At 45.1% G+C, this 18,785-nt stretch overlaps 1 protein-coding gene across 3 annotated transcripts in view; it reads left to right on the top strand.

Annotated features, from left to right (window-relative positions):
- The window catches only part of LOC133134984 (cadherin EGF LAG seven-pass G-type receptor 1-like), an 83,160-nt gene that overhangs the window by 24,668 nt on the left and 39,707 nt on the right, over nt 1-18,785 (top strand). For all 3 annotated transcript variants that reach the window (XM_061251677.1, XM_061251678.1, XM_061251676.1), the window contains exons 2-5: nt 8,261-8,899; nt 11,841-12,063; nt 13,902-14,017; nt 15,259-15,347. In XM_061251677.1, coding sequence (XP_061107661.1) covers nt 8,261-8,899; nt 11,841-12,063; nt 13,902-14,017; nt 15,259-15,347 — 1,067 coding nt within the window. The remainder of the gene's footprint in view (nt 1-8,260; nt 8,900-11,840; nt 12,064-13,901; nt 14,018-15,258; nt 15,348-18,785) is intronic.

Genomic DNA, 18,785 nt, shown 5'->3' with positions numbered 1-18,785 from the left:
AAGGGCTCCTTTGTGTGCCAGGTGTCCTCTGCCAGTAATACTTGTGTGTCACGGCACAAATGGAGCTCTTGCTGCTGGTGTTACACCGAGTGCTAATGTTGGCATCGACAAAACAAAGACAAAACGCCAAAAAGAACCATATACCTGCATTTCAGGATCACCTTCCAAAATCATCAGTTTATATTGAGTTCTTCCATTTCAGGGGGCTGAGCTCACCTTTTGTCAGCTGAACAGAAATGTAATTGGAACTCTGTGCAACCTCCACAACACAACAGCCGGGGTTCACCACCTTTTATCATTCATTATCAGTCCTTAATGTTAACACTATCAGCATTATTACATATTTGCCCTAAGAAATAAAGAAAAGTATTCAATATTTCATCAGATTGGTATGTGAGATTTGTATTTCCCTTTGTAAATGTACTGGTCACCTCTCCCTTTTCCTCTAGTCTATTGGTCTATCTCTCTCTTCCTCACTCACTCTTTTAACGTAGTATGTTTTACTCCCTTTCTGTCACTCCGTCCTCCCTCTGTCTGTTCCTCTCCTTCTCTTTCCCCTCTCTTTTTGTCTCCATCTGTCTCTCCCTTGTGTTACGATGAGGACATTCCTGGTGGATTCAACAGCAGTTCTGGATTCAGGCTGTAGTCTCTTTATCTTGGATGGATTAGTTATCCTGTGCGGCTGGCGTTTGCTTTGATCTGCGGTGGGAGATGGACATAAATGCTGAGTAAAGATGTCTGGGAGATGAGTTCAGCTTAAGACGAGTGGTTCCAGATACGCCGTAAAGCCTGTCATAGGTCATTTTTCAAAGCAACAAAAGTATTTGTGAGTGAGAAGAAACGGCAAAAATATGAATATGATGTATGCAATTTCACCCAAAATCAAAGCTAGTCTTCCTTCGCATCTCTTCCTGTGTGTGTGTGTGCACTTGCATTTGTACATGTGTAGTAATGAACACCATGCAGTACTAAACTATATATACAGTATGTTTGTATACAGTATGTGTGTATAGACATATTCAGTGCCATTCATAACGTTTGGGACAAAGACCTATCGTTTATTTATTTGCATCTGTAAAAAAAAAGAAAAAAGGTTAAAGTGCACATTGTCAAATATTAATAAATGGCACCTATTAATATACATTGTTACACATAATACATAATACATGGCACCACCATGTTTGGGACACAGCAATGTTATGTGAATGAAAGTAGAATGTTTAGAATTTTGTTGCATATTCGCATGACTTCCTGATGTCTGTGACCTGTCAACATCATCAGTGTCTGTAAATCTTTTTTTAAGGTTGTCCTACAAGCGATACTAAAACTCTTTGCATTTGAATGGATCTCTATGGGAATTTGGGGTTGGACTGGATTCAGCAATACAGTAGGGAACACAATTTGTTGGCTCAGTGGCTTTAAGTCATCAAGGGCCAAGGTATCAAATGAGCCTCAAATCACTGTGCTGTACTGCCAGATATGCAGTAGATACACAACTAATATTTTTTCCAGGTTTTTTTTTCACATTGAGTCCAACAGGAAAATGTGTCAGGCGAAACAATTACTTTGGCATGCAAAGGATATGCATCAAAATACTAAACATGACTACTTTCCACTGTGTTACAATGGTGGAAGTCTCAACCTGTCTCTCTCTCTCTCTCGCTCTCTTGATGTCTATGCCAGCTGCACATGTACAGGCAAATGCACCCTTCTCTTTTTCAGTCAGTGAAGCATATTAATCTGCAGTGATTAATTGTTACAACTTAAACACAGTTTCTTTAAACTCCTGCTGTCAGCCTGATTTGAACCCACGGTCTGCCCTTAGAGGCATCCGCTGGTGAGTCACTCTGTCTGCTCATTTTCAGCCCTTACATCCAGCCGTTTATATGTGAAAACGGCAAACATCACACATCTCAGTTGCACTCGTCTGCAGTGCTTAACAGTGATGCCAAGCTAATGTATATTTTACATCCTGGTAATCTTTATTGCTGAAGTTATGAAATGTTTCCCCCTGCCAAATCATACAGGATATTCAGAGTGTGTCTGTCGGTCACTGATACGTGATCTGTGTCTGTTGTTGGCGCTCTGCGTGAGAGCGACGCTCTATCTTATTGGACATGGTTCAAAACCGCTTGTGAGTTATTACTGAGAATTAACCTGTCAAAATGTTTTTTTAATGCAGCATTTATGGAAAATATCAGTCAAATTGGTCTTAGGTTTATCAGCTTGTGCAGATAATATTTAAACAATGGAATCGTTGCTATTATTCAGCAATGAAACCAAATGTGATTTTTTTAAATGACATGACTGTTTTAATGTCGTTTTATCTTACTTTTGTTAATTTATTACTGAATCTTTGGGAAAACAAGGGAATAACCCATACACTTAGCAATGACATGTCTGACTGAAATCTGAAACCTGCAGGCCATTTGACTCACATTCTTTGATCGTACAGACAGCTGATAAATAGTTATTATGCAACAAATACTTAAGAATTTGTTAAGGGTTGTTTCCAGGGATTTCTTTAAAAATGTTTTTGCTGCAGTGGCTTCAGAAAGTATTCAGACCCCTTGACTTCACTCAATGACCCATAATGACAAAGTGACAAGTGCTAATTTATTCAAAATCAAAAACGGAAATCTCCCATTTATATAAGAATTCAGACCCTTAATTCAGTACTTTATAGAAGCCCCTTTGGCAGTAATTACAGCTTTGGGTCTTCTTTGGTGAGTCTCTATAAGCTGTGCACACCTGGACACCAGTTTAGCCCATTCTTTCTGGCAGATCCTCTCAAGCTCTGTCAGATTGGATGGGAAGCGTCTGTGAACTGCCACCTTCAGGTCTTTCTACAGATGTTCTATGGGGTTTAAGTCTGGGCTTTGGCTGGGCCACTTAAGGACAGTCAGAGACTTGTCCCGAAGCCATTCTAGCATTGTCTTGGCTGTATGCGTTGGGTCATTGTCATGTTGAAAGGAGCAGGTTTTCTTCAAGGACCTTCCGACTTCCGAAGCTCCGTTGGGTTCTTAGTCACCTTCCTGACGAAGGCCTTTCTTGCCTGCTTACTCAGTTTGGACAGACGGCCCACTCTAGGAAGTGCCCTGCTGCTTCAACTTCTTCAATTTCACAATTAATGAGGTCACTGTGCTCCTGGGAACACTAAAAAAATGGTGTTATACCGAAATGAAAGCAAACAGGATACACCTGACCACAATTTGGAGTGCCACAGAAAAGGTCTGAATACTTATGTATATGAGAGATTTCATTATTGGCTATTGAGTGTAGTCTGATGAACATAAATGGCAATTTCATCAATTTAAAATACAATCTACAACATGTTGCCTTGTAGGCTGTTTGGTGCTAGGAATTGTTTAGCTTAATTGTTGTTGTTTTTTTCTTGTTGGAAGATTTTTTATTCGGTGGCAGTCGCCATGAGTAAGGTCACAAAGAAAGTCAACAATTTAATTGTATTCATAAGATGAAGGATAAACTATCACACATTATCCAGAGTTTCTAAAATAGAGTCAAACAGAGAACCTTAGATAAGCCCTTTCCCTGTGGAGATAAAGCTATGTTATGTGCTGGTTAATGTGTGAGAAATTACAAGGTTTCGAAGATAAATGAGTTGCAACTGAAACAGCAGAGAAGTGGGCAGTCTATGCAAGAGCCTGCAGGTGCATTCTTCCAGGAAAGGGGAGGGTGTGTCTATCTGTGTCTGTGAACTCATTGGCTGACGTTTGAGTCTTTGTTGAGATTCAAAAATTTGAATTGTTGGGTTGAAAGAGAGGGATGCACTGACTCAGCGTGTCATGGCTGGAATTAGCACCTCCATATGTTTTGCTGAATACTAAAAGAGGCAATCATGACTGCATGAGGCTGTAAGTGTTATGAACTATACAAACATTAGATAATTTTCTGTGTCATCTTAACCGTTTCATGTCTGTTATTTATTGGCATTAGACAAATGTCCCTTTTTTTCTGGTATGTGGAAAAGAGATAAAAACAAACAGAAAACAAAACAAAGCCAGGCTATTTTTGGAAGGGGAGTGATTGTATAGAGGAGTTGCCTGCAGGGTGCTGTAGATAGAGGTAATGTGACAGCAGTTGGGGCCATTCCCTGCTGTGTGACAGATTTAGGAGGGACCACCACCCGCCTTTGCTTAAAAAAACTGTATTTCCACCCTGTCCCCCTGTCTCACAATCAGACTAGCGCTGTGTTTTTACTGACATTGACAGTAGACTAGTAGATGGCACATAAGAGTTCAAATAAGACTGATGATGCATTTAGCTATGATGTCAGGCAGACGCTGATTATCTCAATGAAGCGGTCTAATACCTGGGTTCATGCAGGCCAGTGGTGTGAGTTACTGAGGATTTGGGTAGAGGAAGGCTTGATATAGGCTCGTAAGCAAATCATTGTAAATAAAGAGTTGTGTGCCCTTTTTCCTGCACTGTTTGAGGGGATACACTGCAGATGTGACAGATTTGCGAGGGGAGTCTGTGGCCCCCATGGGAGTGACTGTCTCTGACCACCCTGTACATTATCAGCCTTTTGGGGGGCATCAGTGCTGCAGGGGGCCTGGATGAACTGACATATTGCTGGGGGGTATCACACTGTCACATGGGTCGGGGGCAGGTGGGCCAGGGTGTTCCTGTCAGTCACCTGTCCAAACAGCTGTGATTGGCTGTGGAGTTTAGTCTTCTCCAGGCCAGGTGTAACACTGAGCATTTTGGGACTCCTATCCCATCTCATTGACCCCATAGTGGAGCATGGTAAACCTACAGAGCCAAACTGCACAAATCAGCAATAAATATACTGGAGCTGGAAACCTGTATCTTACACCTGTTTCTGCTGTCCTGACTTCCTATTACAAGTTAAATGTGCCCTTAATGTGCCTTAAGATGTAGGACTGATATTGTGGTGACAGTTGATCATCCTGACGCTTGATCAAATCTGTGTGACGCACTGTTTGCCAGTTTTATTCATTTAAACCTAATTTGTTTAGTTCAGCTTCAGATTTATGCGAAGCTTTTATTGTCGTTGTTGTTCCTAGCAGTAGTAGTTATACTTTCAGCCGTTGTGATCCATCGAGTCTTGTGGTGTCTTTTCTCCAGTGTGATCCTATTGTGGTCACCTCTGAATCATTGTGGTCACAATATCCCCTGAGCTGAAGCACGTTTTTCCCATAGGATATGACTGCTAATGCTCATTTGCATGTTCAGCCTAACCACAGATTGTTTGTTGTACTGGTCAGCTGCTGACCTCAAAATAACCAGCAAGCATCTGAAAATAGCACCACAGAGCTTGGGCTGGAATGTCACTAAAGACAGAAAACAAAGTGTCTGTTTTAGGCTTTCTGTCCCCAGACTAAAGCATTGTTTTAGCATTTGGCATTGGCCTTGTATTCCAGTGACAAGTGACAAGTGAAGTTATGAAATTCTGCTTCATTCGTGATCCTGTCAGCTGCACAAAACCCGGGACTAATCGCTAGGACCCTCCACAGGCGGTGATGGGAGTCAGACGTGTGTTTGCAGATGGTAAATCACCACCATTGAGTGGAGGTTGAGTTTGATAAACAGGTGGGGATTGGGGGGGGGGATCTGTGAAACTCAGCCATTTTTGTGCAGTGTTTGGTGCACTCTCCTGGGTCTGAGAGCTGGAAACAGTGCTGATAGCTTCCACACATCTGTCAGCTCCGCAAAGCACTGAAAAGCTCTTTGTGATGATACTGTTTTCTTAATTGAAGTGCCAAGGAAATGCTGTTGAGGAGAATTCTGTTTTCTTAATTGGAGTGTCAAGGAATATCACAAGCAAGACTTTTTTTCGTTTGCTATTCATTTAGATTTTAGATTTTTTTGTTTTGAGGTGCACTTAGCTTCAGTGGTGTGTATGTTCATATAAAGATCTGAATGACTAAAAGCAGCACATTAAACGCCAGGTCGGTCTCCTCCCTAAGGGAGAGGAGGAGAGTGGTGGAGGAGAAGCAGGCTTAGGAGGATTGAGGTGGATGAAGGAGTTTGAAGGAAGCTGGATGATGTAGAGAACAAAGGATGAGTGAAGGATTTTTTTAAACAGGGGTTCTGCTGTCCTGTTGTTGGTGTGGTTAAAGTAGGAAGGTGGTCACTGTTGGTTATAGTGATATTCTGTTGATCTAGAAGTTGAGCCTCCCGCAGAACCATAGACTGTATTTTAGCGGACATTTTCTTCTGGGCTGTGGTCTGAGGTTGACCAGGCCGGTGACCCACAGTGGAGCCCTGCCTGCTCAGTGCAGTTCCTGTCACCTGGAGAGCGAGATCTTGTCTGCAGCTGTGTGTCCTGTCTGTGTGTCACGCTGTGGCTGGACAGGGGCAGGGTGGAACAGAGGGGAAACGCCAGCCCTCGCCCTGTCCTGTTCAGTAATAACGAGCTGCTGCGTTTTTTGCAGTAATGGGACCCTCAGCTGGGGGAGTGATGTGACATTGGAGTTTTGGATTCTCCCAGTAGATTAGGAGGTGTCTGACAAAACCACTGCACCCCCCCACCCCACCAATCCCCGCCCAGCTTGTCCGGTAGACCCCCACATCCTCAGCGTTGAAGCCACACCAGGGCTGGGTGGGGTCGGCCCTTTTGTAACGTCAGCACTGGGGCCGTTCAGGCACGGCACTGGGTTCTCCATTATAACTGTAATCTTATCGGTCGGCTTTGCACATGCCTTTTGTCCAACGAGACTTGCATGGCTCGCACATAACACATTCCATTTACCCAGCTGCTTAGTGTGCTGGTGCAGTTCAGGTCACATGCCGTCCTCACTCAACAAGCAAACCTGCAGATACCAGGTCTCTCGGGTGGGAGAGACGGGTCAGTGGAGTCTTTGGGCCTCTGTCCCTTATGCAGACAGGAGGTATGCTGCAGTTAAATACAATATACGCCAAAGTTAGAATAGCTGGCAAAACTTTTTATTATTGCTATAAACTTAACAAATATATTGCTTTATATTTCACTGCTGTGTTCTCTCCCTGATCAGATTTCAGAGGTATTAGAGAGTGTAATACCTAGAGTACATAAACATGCCAGGGACTCAGAAATGTGCTGTTCATTCTCTTATTCTGTCTGCTGCACAAGAAGACAGGAGTGAAATTCCTCTCTGTGAAACATCTAATTTCCTGGGTTAGGTAATGCGGAGCTCAGGTGGAATGAAGTTAGGCCTTTGGGCCCCTGGGAATGTAGCCATGCTCACACTGCCTCCATGTAAAAACACGGTGCCAAAACATGCAGCATCCAAAAACCACTGTTCGTTTGAAAGCCTCTGCGGAGGAAGAAAAAAAAAATCCTGGCGGGGAGTCAAATCAACACGGTCAGGATTCCAGCTCTTGCGGCACAATATTTGTCAGGAAGCGGCTGTTGAAAAGGTGGGCGAGCTGCGGACGCTCTCGCCTCGGCAGGAAGCCCTCCTGCTCCAGGGCCTCGTTATCCGCACACGGATCATGTCCCAGACGCTGGTCTGATGCGGACGCTTTATTGTGTTTAGCGGAGGGAAATGGACTCATACGCAGACTTTGATTAACACCGTGTCTGATTGACACTCTGAAGGCACGTTGGGTGGAGTCGCTATGGCTTTGCTTACGCAGTTTGGCCAAAGCTGAGGCCTGCTGGAGTGTCTGTCGCCTACATTCAGAACAGACCTGCTTTATGTTTGCCTTTAACTGGCAGTTGAGTGAACTGAATCTTTGAATGTAAAAGTATATGACAGAATCGGTAGTTCTAATGGAGGAATGAGTTGTGAGGGTGACTAGGTTGTTGGGTTCTGAACTGGAGCTGTTGTTAATACCTGTTGGTTCATTGTGTCTGACAAGTTAATCGGCTCGTTGGAGCTTGTCTCAATGATGGTCAGTGCAGGAGCTATGTGGTGAATTTGCTGATTGTTTCTGCTGATCTGTATACATTGCGTTAGATACCGGTGTGTGAGGTGAATTTGTTCTGATGTGAAAATGAAGGGGCTTGACTGTGTATGGGGTAAACATGCGGGTTGTTTTATAGCATATGTCAGTCTGGAGATTATGCGATTATGGACTTTTTATGGAGTGAAGTTAATTCATGACTGTCTGCTGGCATGTAGCTGTGAAGGCATATAAATAGAGTATTTTTTGTATGTCTCTGGTGGTCAGTAATGGCGATGGCAGCCAGCTGTGTTTTAAGCTCAATGTGGCTAATTTCATAATCTCTCATGGTGCTTGGGCGCTGTACTGTGGGTGAATATTAACGCCTGCGTCTCCGTGGTTACAGACGGACTCCACGTGGCCATGGCCCACTGCACCCTGCGCGTCACCATCATCACGGACGACATGCTGACCAACAGCATCACGGTGCGGCTGGAGAACATGTCCCAGGAGCGCTTCCTGTCGCCGCTCCTCTCGCTCTTCGTGGAGGGCGTGGCCGCCGTCCTCTCCACCAGCCGCGCCGGCGTCTTCGTCTTCAACATCCAGAACGACACGGACGTCCACGGCAGCATCCTCAACGTCACCTTCTCGGCCAAGCTGCCCGGCGCGCCGCACGGCCGCTACGTGCCGTCCGAGGAGCTGCAGGAGCAGATCTACCTGAACCGCACGCTCCTGCGGCTCATCTCCACCCAGCGCGTGCTGCCCTTCGATGACAACATCTGCCTGCGCGAGCCCTGCGAGAACTACATGAAGTGCGTCTCCGTGCTCAAGTTCGACAGCTCCGCGCCCTTCATCACGTCCGACACCGTCCTCTTCAGGCCCATCCACCCCATCAACGGCCTGCGCTGCCGCTGCCCGCCCGGCTTCACCGGGGACTACTGCGAGACGGAGATCGACCTGTGCTACTCCGGGCCCTGCCGCAACAACGGGAGGTGCCGCAGCCGGGAGGGGGGCTACACCTGCGAGTGTCTGGACGACTTCACCGGTGAGTCCACATCCGCTCGCTATTCACTCACACATTCAGTTAGTCACTCACTCACTCGCTCAGTGGCTCACTCAGTAGCTTACTCACTCACTGCTTTTTTACGCGCTTACTCGCTCGCTCACTCACTCACGCACTGTCAGGTTGCCTCTCTCCCCCTCTTGTTCACTCTGACTCTGAATTACTAAGTGATAGGTAATGTTGATAATGGGCTTACAACCACAAGGCTACAGGTCAAGGTAAACATAGCTGCATGAATGGATAAAGAGCATAACATGCATAACTGGCATTTTTATCTACTCCAAAGATGGATTTTCTGGTGAACACTGATGAGCAGTGACAGGTCACCACTGAACTGAAAGGGACGAATGTGGTCCTTGTGTGCAAAGTGCTGACTTTCTCTCAGGAGGAAGAATGTGGCACAGCTGGATGGACCGGGTGGTGCAATTAATTTCGGCTCCTGATGCATCATGGGATGTGGATGGGTCTCAGACGAGGGCTGCAGGAAGTCTCGGGTTTCTCTGTCCTGTGGACAGCAGGTGCACTGATAGGATAAGCCACCATCAGGATCTTTCATCTGCTCTCCCGGTGTCTCCATTCCTGCGATGGGCCCTAATTCCCCCGTGAGAGCCCTCCGGTCTGGCCCTCCGCTTCCTCCTCTAGGGCAATTACTCCATAATAACCCGGCCTGGAATGGAGGCCCTGGCCTTTGAAGGTCACAGTTCAACTACAGGTAGTTTTTCGGTCATTACGGCGGGCGATGACAGCGGGCTCGGCTGTGTTCTCCTTCGGTTTCTCGCATTAGACGAAAACGGATCCCTCTAATTCCCTCAGAAAGGGGATTATTCTGCCGACATAGGCCTCATTACCAGCCTCGGAGCGAGCAGTGTGTGTTCCGCCATGCGTAGTTGCGCTTTGCCCAGATCTTGTCAGGGTAATGGGTGACATATAAGCATGCGCCAAGTGGACTTCCACCTCAGATGGTGGATCACTGCTGCCTTGGAGACCTCCAGACCTAGCCTGGTTCCACCCTGTTTTTAAATTATGGCACGCTCTACGGTTGATCCATATTTGCCAGAAGAGGAGTCTAGTTTCTGATGGTCTGACAGATACTGCTGTCTCCAGGTATTGTATTTGCAGAAATAAATGACCGAAATACAGTGAAGATGGAGACATTCCTTGAAAGAAGACTTTACAACAAAATCCAAGCTTATATTCTTATATTATAGGGCGGCCTGTAGCATAGTGGTTAAGGTAAATGACTGGGACCCGCAAGGTCGGTGGTTCTAATCCTGGTGTAACCACAATAAGATCCGCATAGCCGTTGGACCCTTGGGCAAGGCCCTTAACCCTGCATTGCTCCAGGGGAGGATTGTCTCCTGCTTAGTCTAATCAACTGTACGTCACTCTGGATAAGAGTGTCTGCCAAATGCCAATAATGTAATGTAATATTCTTCTCTGAAAATGTTCCCTGTTCACCACTGCCCGTTTTCTACTGTCTGAATGCAAATAAGACCCTGACAGTAAAAATGGCTCTTCTGTAGGCTCTACAGAAGGCATTCAACATGGACAGATTGGGGCGCAGCTCTGAGTTATGTTTTAAATAACATGACCGTTAAACATTAACCGCTCGGTCTGGCCATTGATTAAAAGGACTGCACAGTGAAAACAAACACACATATTCCCATTGGAGCAGTGACCTGCCCTGTCCCTTCAGTTTTGTGGTTGTAAATCTTTAATTAAAATGTGAGAAATGTAAAGAGTTTCGGTAGTGGCACGGTGTCCTGGACTTTTGGGTAATTACTCATTTCCTTGCCTGCCTGGCGTCTGGAGAGGCAGTTTTAGGACACATTCTTCATGTCTGTGGCCAAACACTTGGATATGCCTGAAGAGCTTTTGAGACTTTGTTTGGTGTACGATAGATCCTCTCCTCTGATTGGACCCTCTCCAATATAGCAGAATTCTCAATTATACACTGCAAGTCCCAAAGAATTCTGGGATTGATATAAATCTGTTTGTGTTTGAATTCATGGCTGGATATGGTGATTGGATCAGTGCTAATTATAGCACACATTAGAAGTGCATTCATGTCTTAATGCAGCGTAGCTCTGACAAATGGAGGAGACAGTACCAGGCCAGTGGCCCTTGGTGGGCATGTAGGGACCACCATGGCCGCCCTGAGTGATGGGAGCAGAACCTTTGTCTGCCCGGCATTGTGCTCAGAGCTGTCTGATTTCTCCCAGGGGGCAGGGGTCAGCCGGGGCGGGGACTGGGCGGCCCCAATACGGTTTGTTTTGACAGGCACGAGGGCAGGGAAGACTGTCAGATTACGTCTGTTTAGAGGTAACTGGCCTGTTTTGATGTGCATGCAGTGGAGGTATCGTAATGTAACCTTTTTTTGATATCTAATTTTGGGATCCTCAAGAGATTTCAAGAGGATATGTGTATTCCATTGACAGGAGCACAAACAAAGTTAAAAAAAACAAACAACATAAGCAATTTCAATTATTAGATTTGATCATTTCATGTTATATATCAGCCAAGATGTTTTATGGCACAGTATTTTGCAGTTAATTTTAAAAAACCTTTTAAGAAACTGATAAAGGTTTTTTTATTTGATGTGAAATCAACGGCTATCTTAATGCTTTAGCTTTAGCTTTAGCTGGTATTGGTGATTACTGCATCAGGTCAATGTAAAAAAGAAGCTCCTGCTTTCCACAATGAATTTATTCCACAACGTCTTCTGTTGAAAGAAGTGAGGCTCATTCCCTAGAGTTCTCTGTAAATTGCCTCTGATGGACAGTTACTTAAAATGATGTGACCGAGAAATGAACCGCTGTCTCAATAACATAGGGAGGTGTAAAGCTGTGGGATCGATTCTGGGGTTTCTTCAGCGTGGGGTGGTGGACAGCATCTGTATAACTGTCCCTCTCTCTCTCCCTAGGTGATCACTGTGAGGTGAACGCCCACTCTGGGCGCTGTGAGCCCGGGGTGTGTAAGAACGGGGGCAAGTGTGTGGACCTGCTGGTGGGGGGGTTCATATGCCAGTGTCCCGCGGGGGAGTACGAGAAGCCCTACTGCGAGATGACCACCCGCAGCTTCCCCGGGCTGTCCTTCGTCACCTTCAGAGGCCTGAGGCAGAGGTTCCACTTCACCGTGTCCTTCATGTGAGTGCTGTACCGCTGTGCCACACTGTGTCTCACTCTGTCTGTACCCCTTATATCTCTGTCTGACTGTACCCCACTGTATATCACTCTGTCTATACCCCTTATGTCTCTGTCTGACTGTACCCCACTGTATCTCACTCTGTCTATACCCCTTATGTCTCTGTCTGACTGTACCCCACTGTCTATACCCCTTATGTCTCTGTCTGACTGTACCCCACTGTATATCACTGTCTATACCCCTTATGTCTCTGTCTGACTGTACCCCACTGTATCTCACTCTGTCTATACCCCTTATGTCTCTGTCTGACTGTACCCCACTGTATATCACTGTCTATACCCCTTATGTCTCTGTCTGACTGTACCCCACTGTATTTCATACTGTCTATACCTGCCTGCTACTCCATACCCCTGTATATCACTCTGTCTATACCTGACTGCTACTCCATACCCCTGTGTATCACTCTGTCTATACCCATTATATCTCTGTCTCTACCCTACTGTATTTGTGTACCACAGTTTGTGTATTCACTCTCTGTACTGTACTGTCTTACACCACTGCATACCTATATATCCCTCTTTCTGCCTGTGAACCATGCTCTGAAACCCTGTATCTCACTAGTTCACTGTCGCTCTTATGTGAATTCTGTCCCCCGCTGGCCCTTTTCTCTACCGCTGTACATTACCCCCACTTTCTGTCTCACATGATTTCTGTACCCCACTGTTGCTTAGCATCCTATCTATCCCATGAGTATCTGAATTCTGGACTCTATATCCCTGAACGTACCTCATACCCCAGAAAAGTGTTCAGTCCTGGAGATTTCATCATTCTTCTCCTGGCCTGCTGGTCACTCTTTTCTGCATTCGGCAAAAGTTAACTTTATTGGATCTGATGCATTAGGCTGTCCCTGCCGGTTTCAGATTATTGCAGGCCTACACTGCACTGTACTATACTTCTGTGCCACGAGGATCCTGTGAAAAAGGCCATGCTTCAATGCAGCTCCTCTTAATAAACTGTCTAAACTGTAATTTTGTGGAATGTGTGGTTGCACTAATAAACAGTGTACAGTCAGCTTTGTCTAGCAGTCGAACGTGTCGAAACGCATTTCAGTTGCGCCTCTGATCTCAGAACAGTCTCGTCAACTAGAAAATAGACTTGTTCCTGTCACATGGCCATTGGAGATTTTCCCAGCAAAAACCTGTTTTCAGTCCAGACATTAACTAAATAAACCCATCCGAGACAGTAAATATTTACATTTGTTATAAAAACGTAAATATGCACCCATTCCCAATCAATAGACCAAACCGTTCCTGCCTTCCAAGCATCCATCACAGCCCCCCAGCAGCGAAGTGAAAACAGGAAGTGATGTGTGGTGACAGGAAGTGGTGTGTGGTTGGGCAGCATTATCAGTGTTTTGCTTTATTGGCTGTGGCTTCCTGTGGGGCAGCCTTGCGGCAGCTGCGCTCTGGCTTCTGTCCCCCTGCACCCGCCACAGGATAACTCAGACCAACCTCAGAGTGTCTGCTTCCTCAGGCTGGACACACAGCTTCTCCCACCGCCCTGCCTTTCTCTCTCACGTCCTGCTGCTCCATCCTGCCTCATCCATTTTCCTCCTGGTTCATTTATTTTATTTTATCTCTCTCCCTCTGTCTCTTTTGTCCCTCACCTGTTTATTCTCTTCCTCCTGTCCCCTCTCTCCTTCTATGCAGTTCCACTGTCAAACTCTTCTGTCTTTACCTGCTTCTTGCTGCTTTCTTCCTGATTTCTTTCCTCTCCCAGATTGCAGTGCAGCTTGACTCTGTGTGGTTGCCATCTAACAACCTTTTCCTGGCTCCTGCAGGTTTGCCACTCGTGACAGGAATGCCCTTCTGCTGTATAATGGAAGATTTAATGAGAAGCATGACTTCATTGCGCTGGAGATCATCGAGGAGCAGGTCCAGCTCACCTTCTCTGCAGGTGGGGTCCTAACCACGTCGACTCGTAATGCTCAAACTGGGGGCCACAGTATTACTGACAATATACAATACAATATACCTTTGAGAAAGGAACACCTCGCCTCAGCTATATAAAAACGTATGCGTACGGAGAGGCAGTGAGAGGCTGTGTATTCACTGCCTGGACTGTGATTACAGTTCCTGGCTGCAGCCTGTATGGTCTTTCAGTGGGCGAGGTGGGGGGTGCGGCTTGGGACTGTGTTATAGGAGAATATGACACACTCACACCCCTCACAGTTATGAGCCACGGGTGTGGGTGGGTCGTTAGCAGTGTCTTATGAGAGGTTAAGCATTCTGGTTCTGACGCTCAGGGAGCAAGCAGCTGGCCAAAGTGCAGTTAAACCCAGAACTCTATCCCTCACTCTCTCTCTTTCGCTCATTGTGTCTCTCTTTACTGCCTTTCACTCTTCTCACACCCTTCTTGACCCTTTCTTTCTCCTATCTCTCCTATGGAAGCCCTTTATTACAGACCAGGCAAGGATGTTTTGCTGTTTCGGCCATCTTCAGTGGGCTCGTAAATCTACTACAAGCCTGAAGGGCCTGTTTTTCTGCGTCGCCTTGTTTGTAGACGCCAACTGAGCGTCATAAAATGTTTAATCAGAGGGCAGATAATGTGGGTACATTGTGCGGGATAGTGAGATTGTAATCTCAGAGTGAGAACAGAGTCTGTGAGGAGAGGGGTCACGGTGGCATTAGGTTTAATAATGAACCCAGAGGGGTTAAATGGTCACTCCCGGTCCCAAACAGACAGAGAGAGAGAGAGGGAGGGTTAACAGGGCCATAGTGTTGTTTTACTGTTTGCTGAGTCTTAGGGTAAATTCCTCTGGGGGAGCTGCTGCCTTTAGCAAATATTCACTAACCCCTCTGTAAATCTTTGTTGATTATGTGAGTGAGTGCCGTTGATATGAAGAAATCCCTGAGTGATTTAAAATGTGATTCACTGCTATTTTTTCAGCCAGTTTTTGTTGAGTGCATTACATTTATCATTAGCATAGCCAACAAGTTTTCTGCAGAAGGCAAAGTCAAAGGGGGCAGTGATAAAATTTAAAAAAAAAAGGCTTTACTGAAGGAGTCATTCATGACTGTGGCAAATCAAAACTGAAAGCCTTCTGTATTTTGTGTCATCAGATTTATGTTAAATTTGATTAAACATTTCAATCTAAATGCCAAATCTCTTTCCTGTTTCCCGTTTCTGTTCTCCAGGAGAGGCCAAAACCACGGTGTCTCCCTTCGTTCTTGGTGGAGTCAGTGATGGACAGTGGCACTCCATCCAGCTCCACTACTACAACAAGGTAAGGGATGAGAAATCATGGAGGAGGACCTACATGTCAGTCAGACCCACAATAACCACCACCAGGGACATGTTAATGGGATAAGGTCACTGAGACGGAGAGATATCCATGCAGTCAAAATAGGAGAGTGAGATTCAGATTCATTGTTGGCAGCTGGCAGCTGATCTGACATAATACTCTCTTAATTGAAACTATCAATCCATAGTGAACAAAATTATTCATACAAGTCTAATTAAATTCACCAATACATCTATATACAGTTGAGAGTGCAGGGGATTTGAGGTACAATTACTTTACCAGCTTGCCACATGCATGCCTAACAAGTGAGAACTGTTTCTGAATACCCCTGCGAAAATGACTTGACCTTTAACTTGAATTATTTATGTAAACACCCAGCTGTATAACTAGGCAATATGAAAAATGTAGGCAGTGACCCTGGATAGGAGAAGTCTAGCTGTCGGGTTATGGAATGTACTCTCTGCAGGCTACATCATCCACAGCTCACCAGCTACTGCATGCCGGGCTGTTTTTCTCTATTATGACTGTTCTGTTCTGTTTATTGGGTTATCATCATGGAGAACCGTGAGATTAATCGCCATTTTACCAGAGTCCTCATACCCCTTGTTATCTCTTCTTTTCTTTTGTTTTTCCTGACTGAACTTGTTGGTTGCTTGTTAGTAAAGTACCGTCAGACTTTACAGTTGTGACTTAGCTGTAACAAAGGAAACTGAGAACAAACACACCGCGTGGTGACTGTGGGCTCCCTACTGTGAGGAGATCGGCCAGGTGTAAAAACCACACGTTCATACAATTCCCAGGCTTCAGTTTCAACAGCATTGTGTGTTAACTAACTAGCAATTTAACATGAAAAAAGAGCTCAATTTTGGTCTTTGAGTTGGTCTTTCTTGGAATTTTTCTGGTAGCTGTAGAGTTACTCCTGCCTGTGTAGGTCTGTGTAATCTAATTCTTCTATAGCTATTCATAGCAATAGATATTGCAGACCGTTTGCAGTTCAATCTTGCTAGAGAAAACAAAAAAAAGAGTATTTGAACCTGCAATGTTACAAAAGTACATTTATACACACTGCTGTGAAGACTGCATTGCCAATGACTGGGGCGGTGCAGTTTGCTGACATCTATGACCCCTGTAGCTTGTGTCCACACATGCACTGTGTTTGTTGTAAACAAGGTTTACTGTTTCTCCATGCTCCACACTTCATGCTCCACACATACCTGGGCCAGCTGGCCTGAGGCATATTGAGATTTGGGTGGGATGGGGGTGGGATGGGGCTTGACTGAGAAGCATATGTAAGGTGAAAGTACACAGTAACTTCTTGAATCTGAGGGTTAAGGGTTTGGGGACCCTGGACTAGAGGGACTTGACTGCACATTCCTTCACAATCAGCTGCAGTTCACAGGACTTTTATCATTCACCCGGCCAGAGCCAGGGTTCTTTCAGCCTGCTTTCTCATGGTGTCTGCTGGAATTTTTATAGCCTGTTGAGGCACCAGTAAGATTAAAGGTTCTTAAAGGGAGATGAAGAGGTGCACTCGCCCCTTTGAGCCCCTGCCCTGAGTTATAGGGTCACGGGTCTTATCCTGGTGCCCTGACGTCACCCCGTCACCGGTTGGAACTGTGGGGTTCAGGGTTCGGGGAAGGGTGTGGTTGTCTCCATGGAAACGGACACACTCGTCACCTCTTTGGTGAGCGACTAAGAGAGATTTAATTCAGGGTCATGTGCTATTGAAGACACCACAATGGAACAGGCAGGATAGAAATTTTTGGAATTCCAGTTTTTGAAAATATTTGCACCCTTTTTCAAGGACCGCAAGTTGTTTAGGTCTGTGTTAAAAGATGGGAAGCCGGCAAAAGGAAGCATATTTTTGGACATGGTGTTTTTTCTCTTGTGAAGGTTTTGATGTTTATGTGTGAGGAAGTGAAGTCATGTGGTCATAAAATACTAAAACCCTTTAGGGATGTCTGTGGAATAATGGATGGGTTTGTTTGTTTTGGTTTTACCCCCAAGAAAATACGTTTGGTGTCTTCATACTGTAATGGAGAACTCTGAGCTGTTATTCCTGTTTGTGGGAGAATATATTATGATGGGTCCTGACTTAAAGAAAAAAAACACAATATTTGCAGTTTTCCTTTTATCTCACTGTTTGAGTTGGGAACAGCCTCCATGAAAAGTTGTAAAAATCCTAATCCTAAAAATGTTCTAATCGTCATACCAATCCTTTGAAAAATGTTGTTAACCTTTTTGCTCATTCATCTTGTAATACAATTTAAAATTATTATAATTATGCTCTCTTAATCCTTAAAATAATTTTAAACACACTATCAAGAGACTTGTCAGACACGTCTATTAATTGTATAAATCAAAACTACCATTTATGTGTATTCTCTGTTCACTCAACGCTATTAAATGACCATGCTGTATAATTTTAATGTACAGTGTTTATGTATATTTTCTCAAAATATTTGTTTGTGCTGTTGGTGCCTTGGTGGTTGGTGTCACTCTTGAGAAGAGACTCTTGATGTTGACAATACTGAGTTACTGCAGCCACCCACCTAAGCGTGTGCGTGTTGAGTATTATAGTCCAGAGTTCAGTATCTATCCTCAGTGCATCATTATTCAGATAGAGATAAAATGAAAGCTGCAATAAATACAAGCAAGTAATAAATGAGCAGTCACCAACTCCTCTTCATGCTGTATCTACCACAGCAACGCCTACTGGACTTGTGGAGCTGCATGAGGACATACGTTAATTTGACAACCAGCAACACTCATAAAAACTGACATAAAGGTTCCTCAGGTTGCAGGTGAGGGCTGAGTGCCTGCTCTTGGGTCCATAAACAGAGCCGGAGAGAAGATGTGTCTGTCTAGCTTTCTGCTATTAGTGCGAAGAGTAAATAAAGGTGAGGTTATGCTTAGACTGTGTGAGGGTTATGTGGGGCTATAGTCGTATTGGCTTGTGGGATATGTCGGAGCAGAGACCACGGTCTGCATGTGGCATGCTCTGTGCTGTATTTACAGCATAGATTCCTATTCCTGTCCAATAGTTCAGACAGCTCATGGTAACGTTAACCATGGGCAGTGAAAATACTGGGCATGTAAGGACATGATTAGCTAGTAAATTCGATACGAAACGTCTGGCTGTTTACTGAGGAAGTGAAATGTGACTACGTCACGACGACGTCCCTCCTCACACCGTCAGCTGCCGTATTGTGATGTAAAGCCGGTGGGCTCTCTCCATCCTGGTTCATATTTAGCCCCTATGGAGGCGATGTAACAATGACAGACCCCCCGCTGGGCTATTCTGGCAGCACAATGGGCCGTTTGCCCTCTCTGTATGTATGCCAGGCTCTTTATAACTGTGCCTTTCAAGGGCCTCTATGTGCTGTACTATAGAGCCATAGGACAGGGATTCTACATGTT

The sequence above is a fragment of the Conger conger genome, chromosome 8 (assembly GCF_963514075.1).
Source record: "Conger conger chromosome 8, fConCon1.1, whole genome shotgun sequence".
NCBI lineage: Eukaryota > Metazoa > Chordata > Actinopteri > Anguilliformes > Congridae > Conger > Conger conger.
This window is presented reverse-complemented; position numbering and strand designations above follow the sequence as displayed.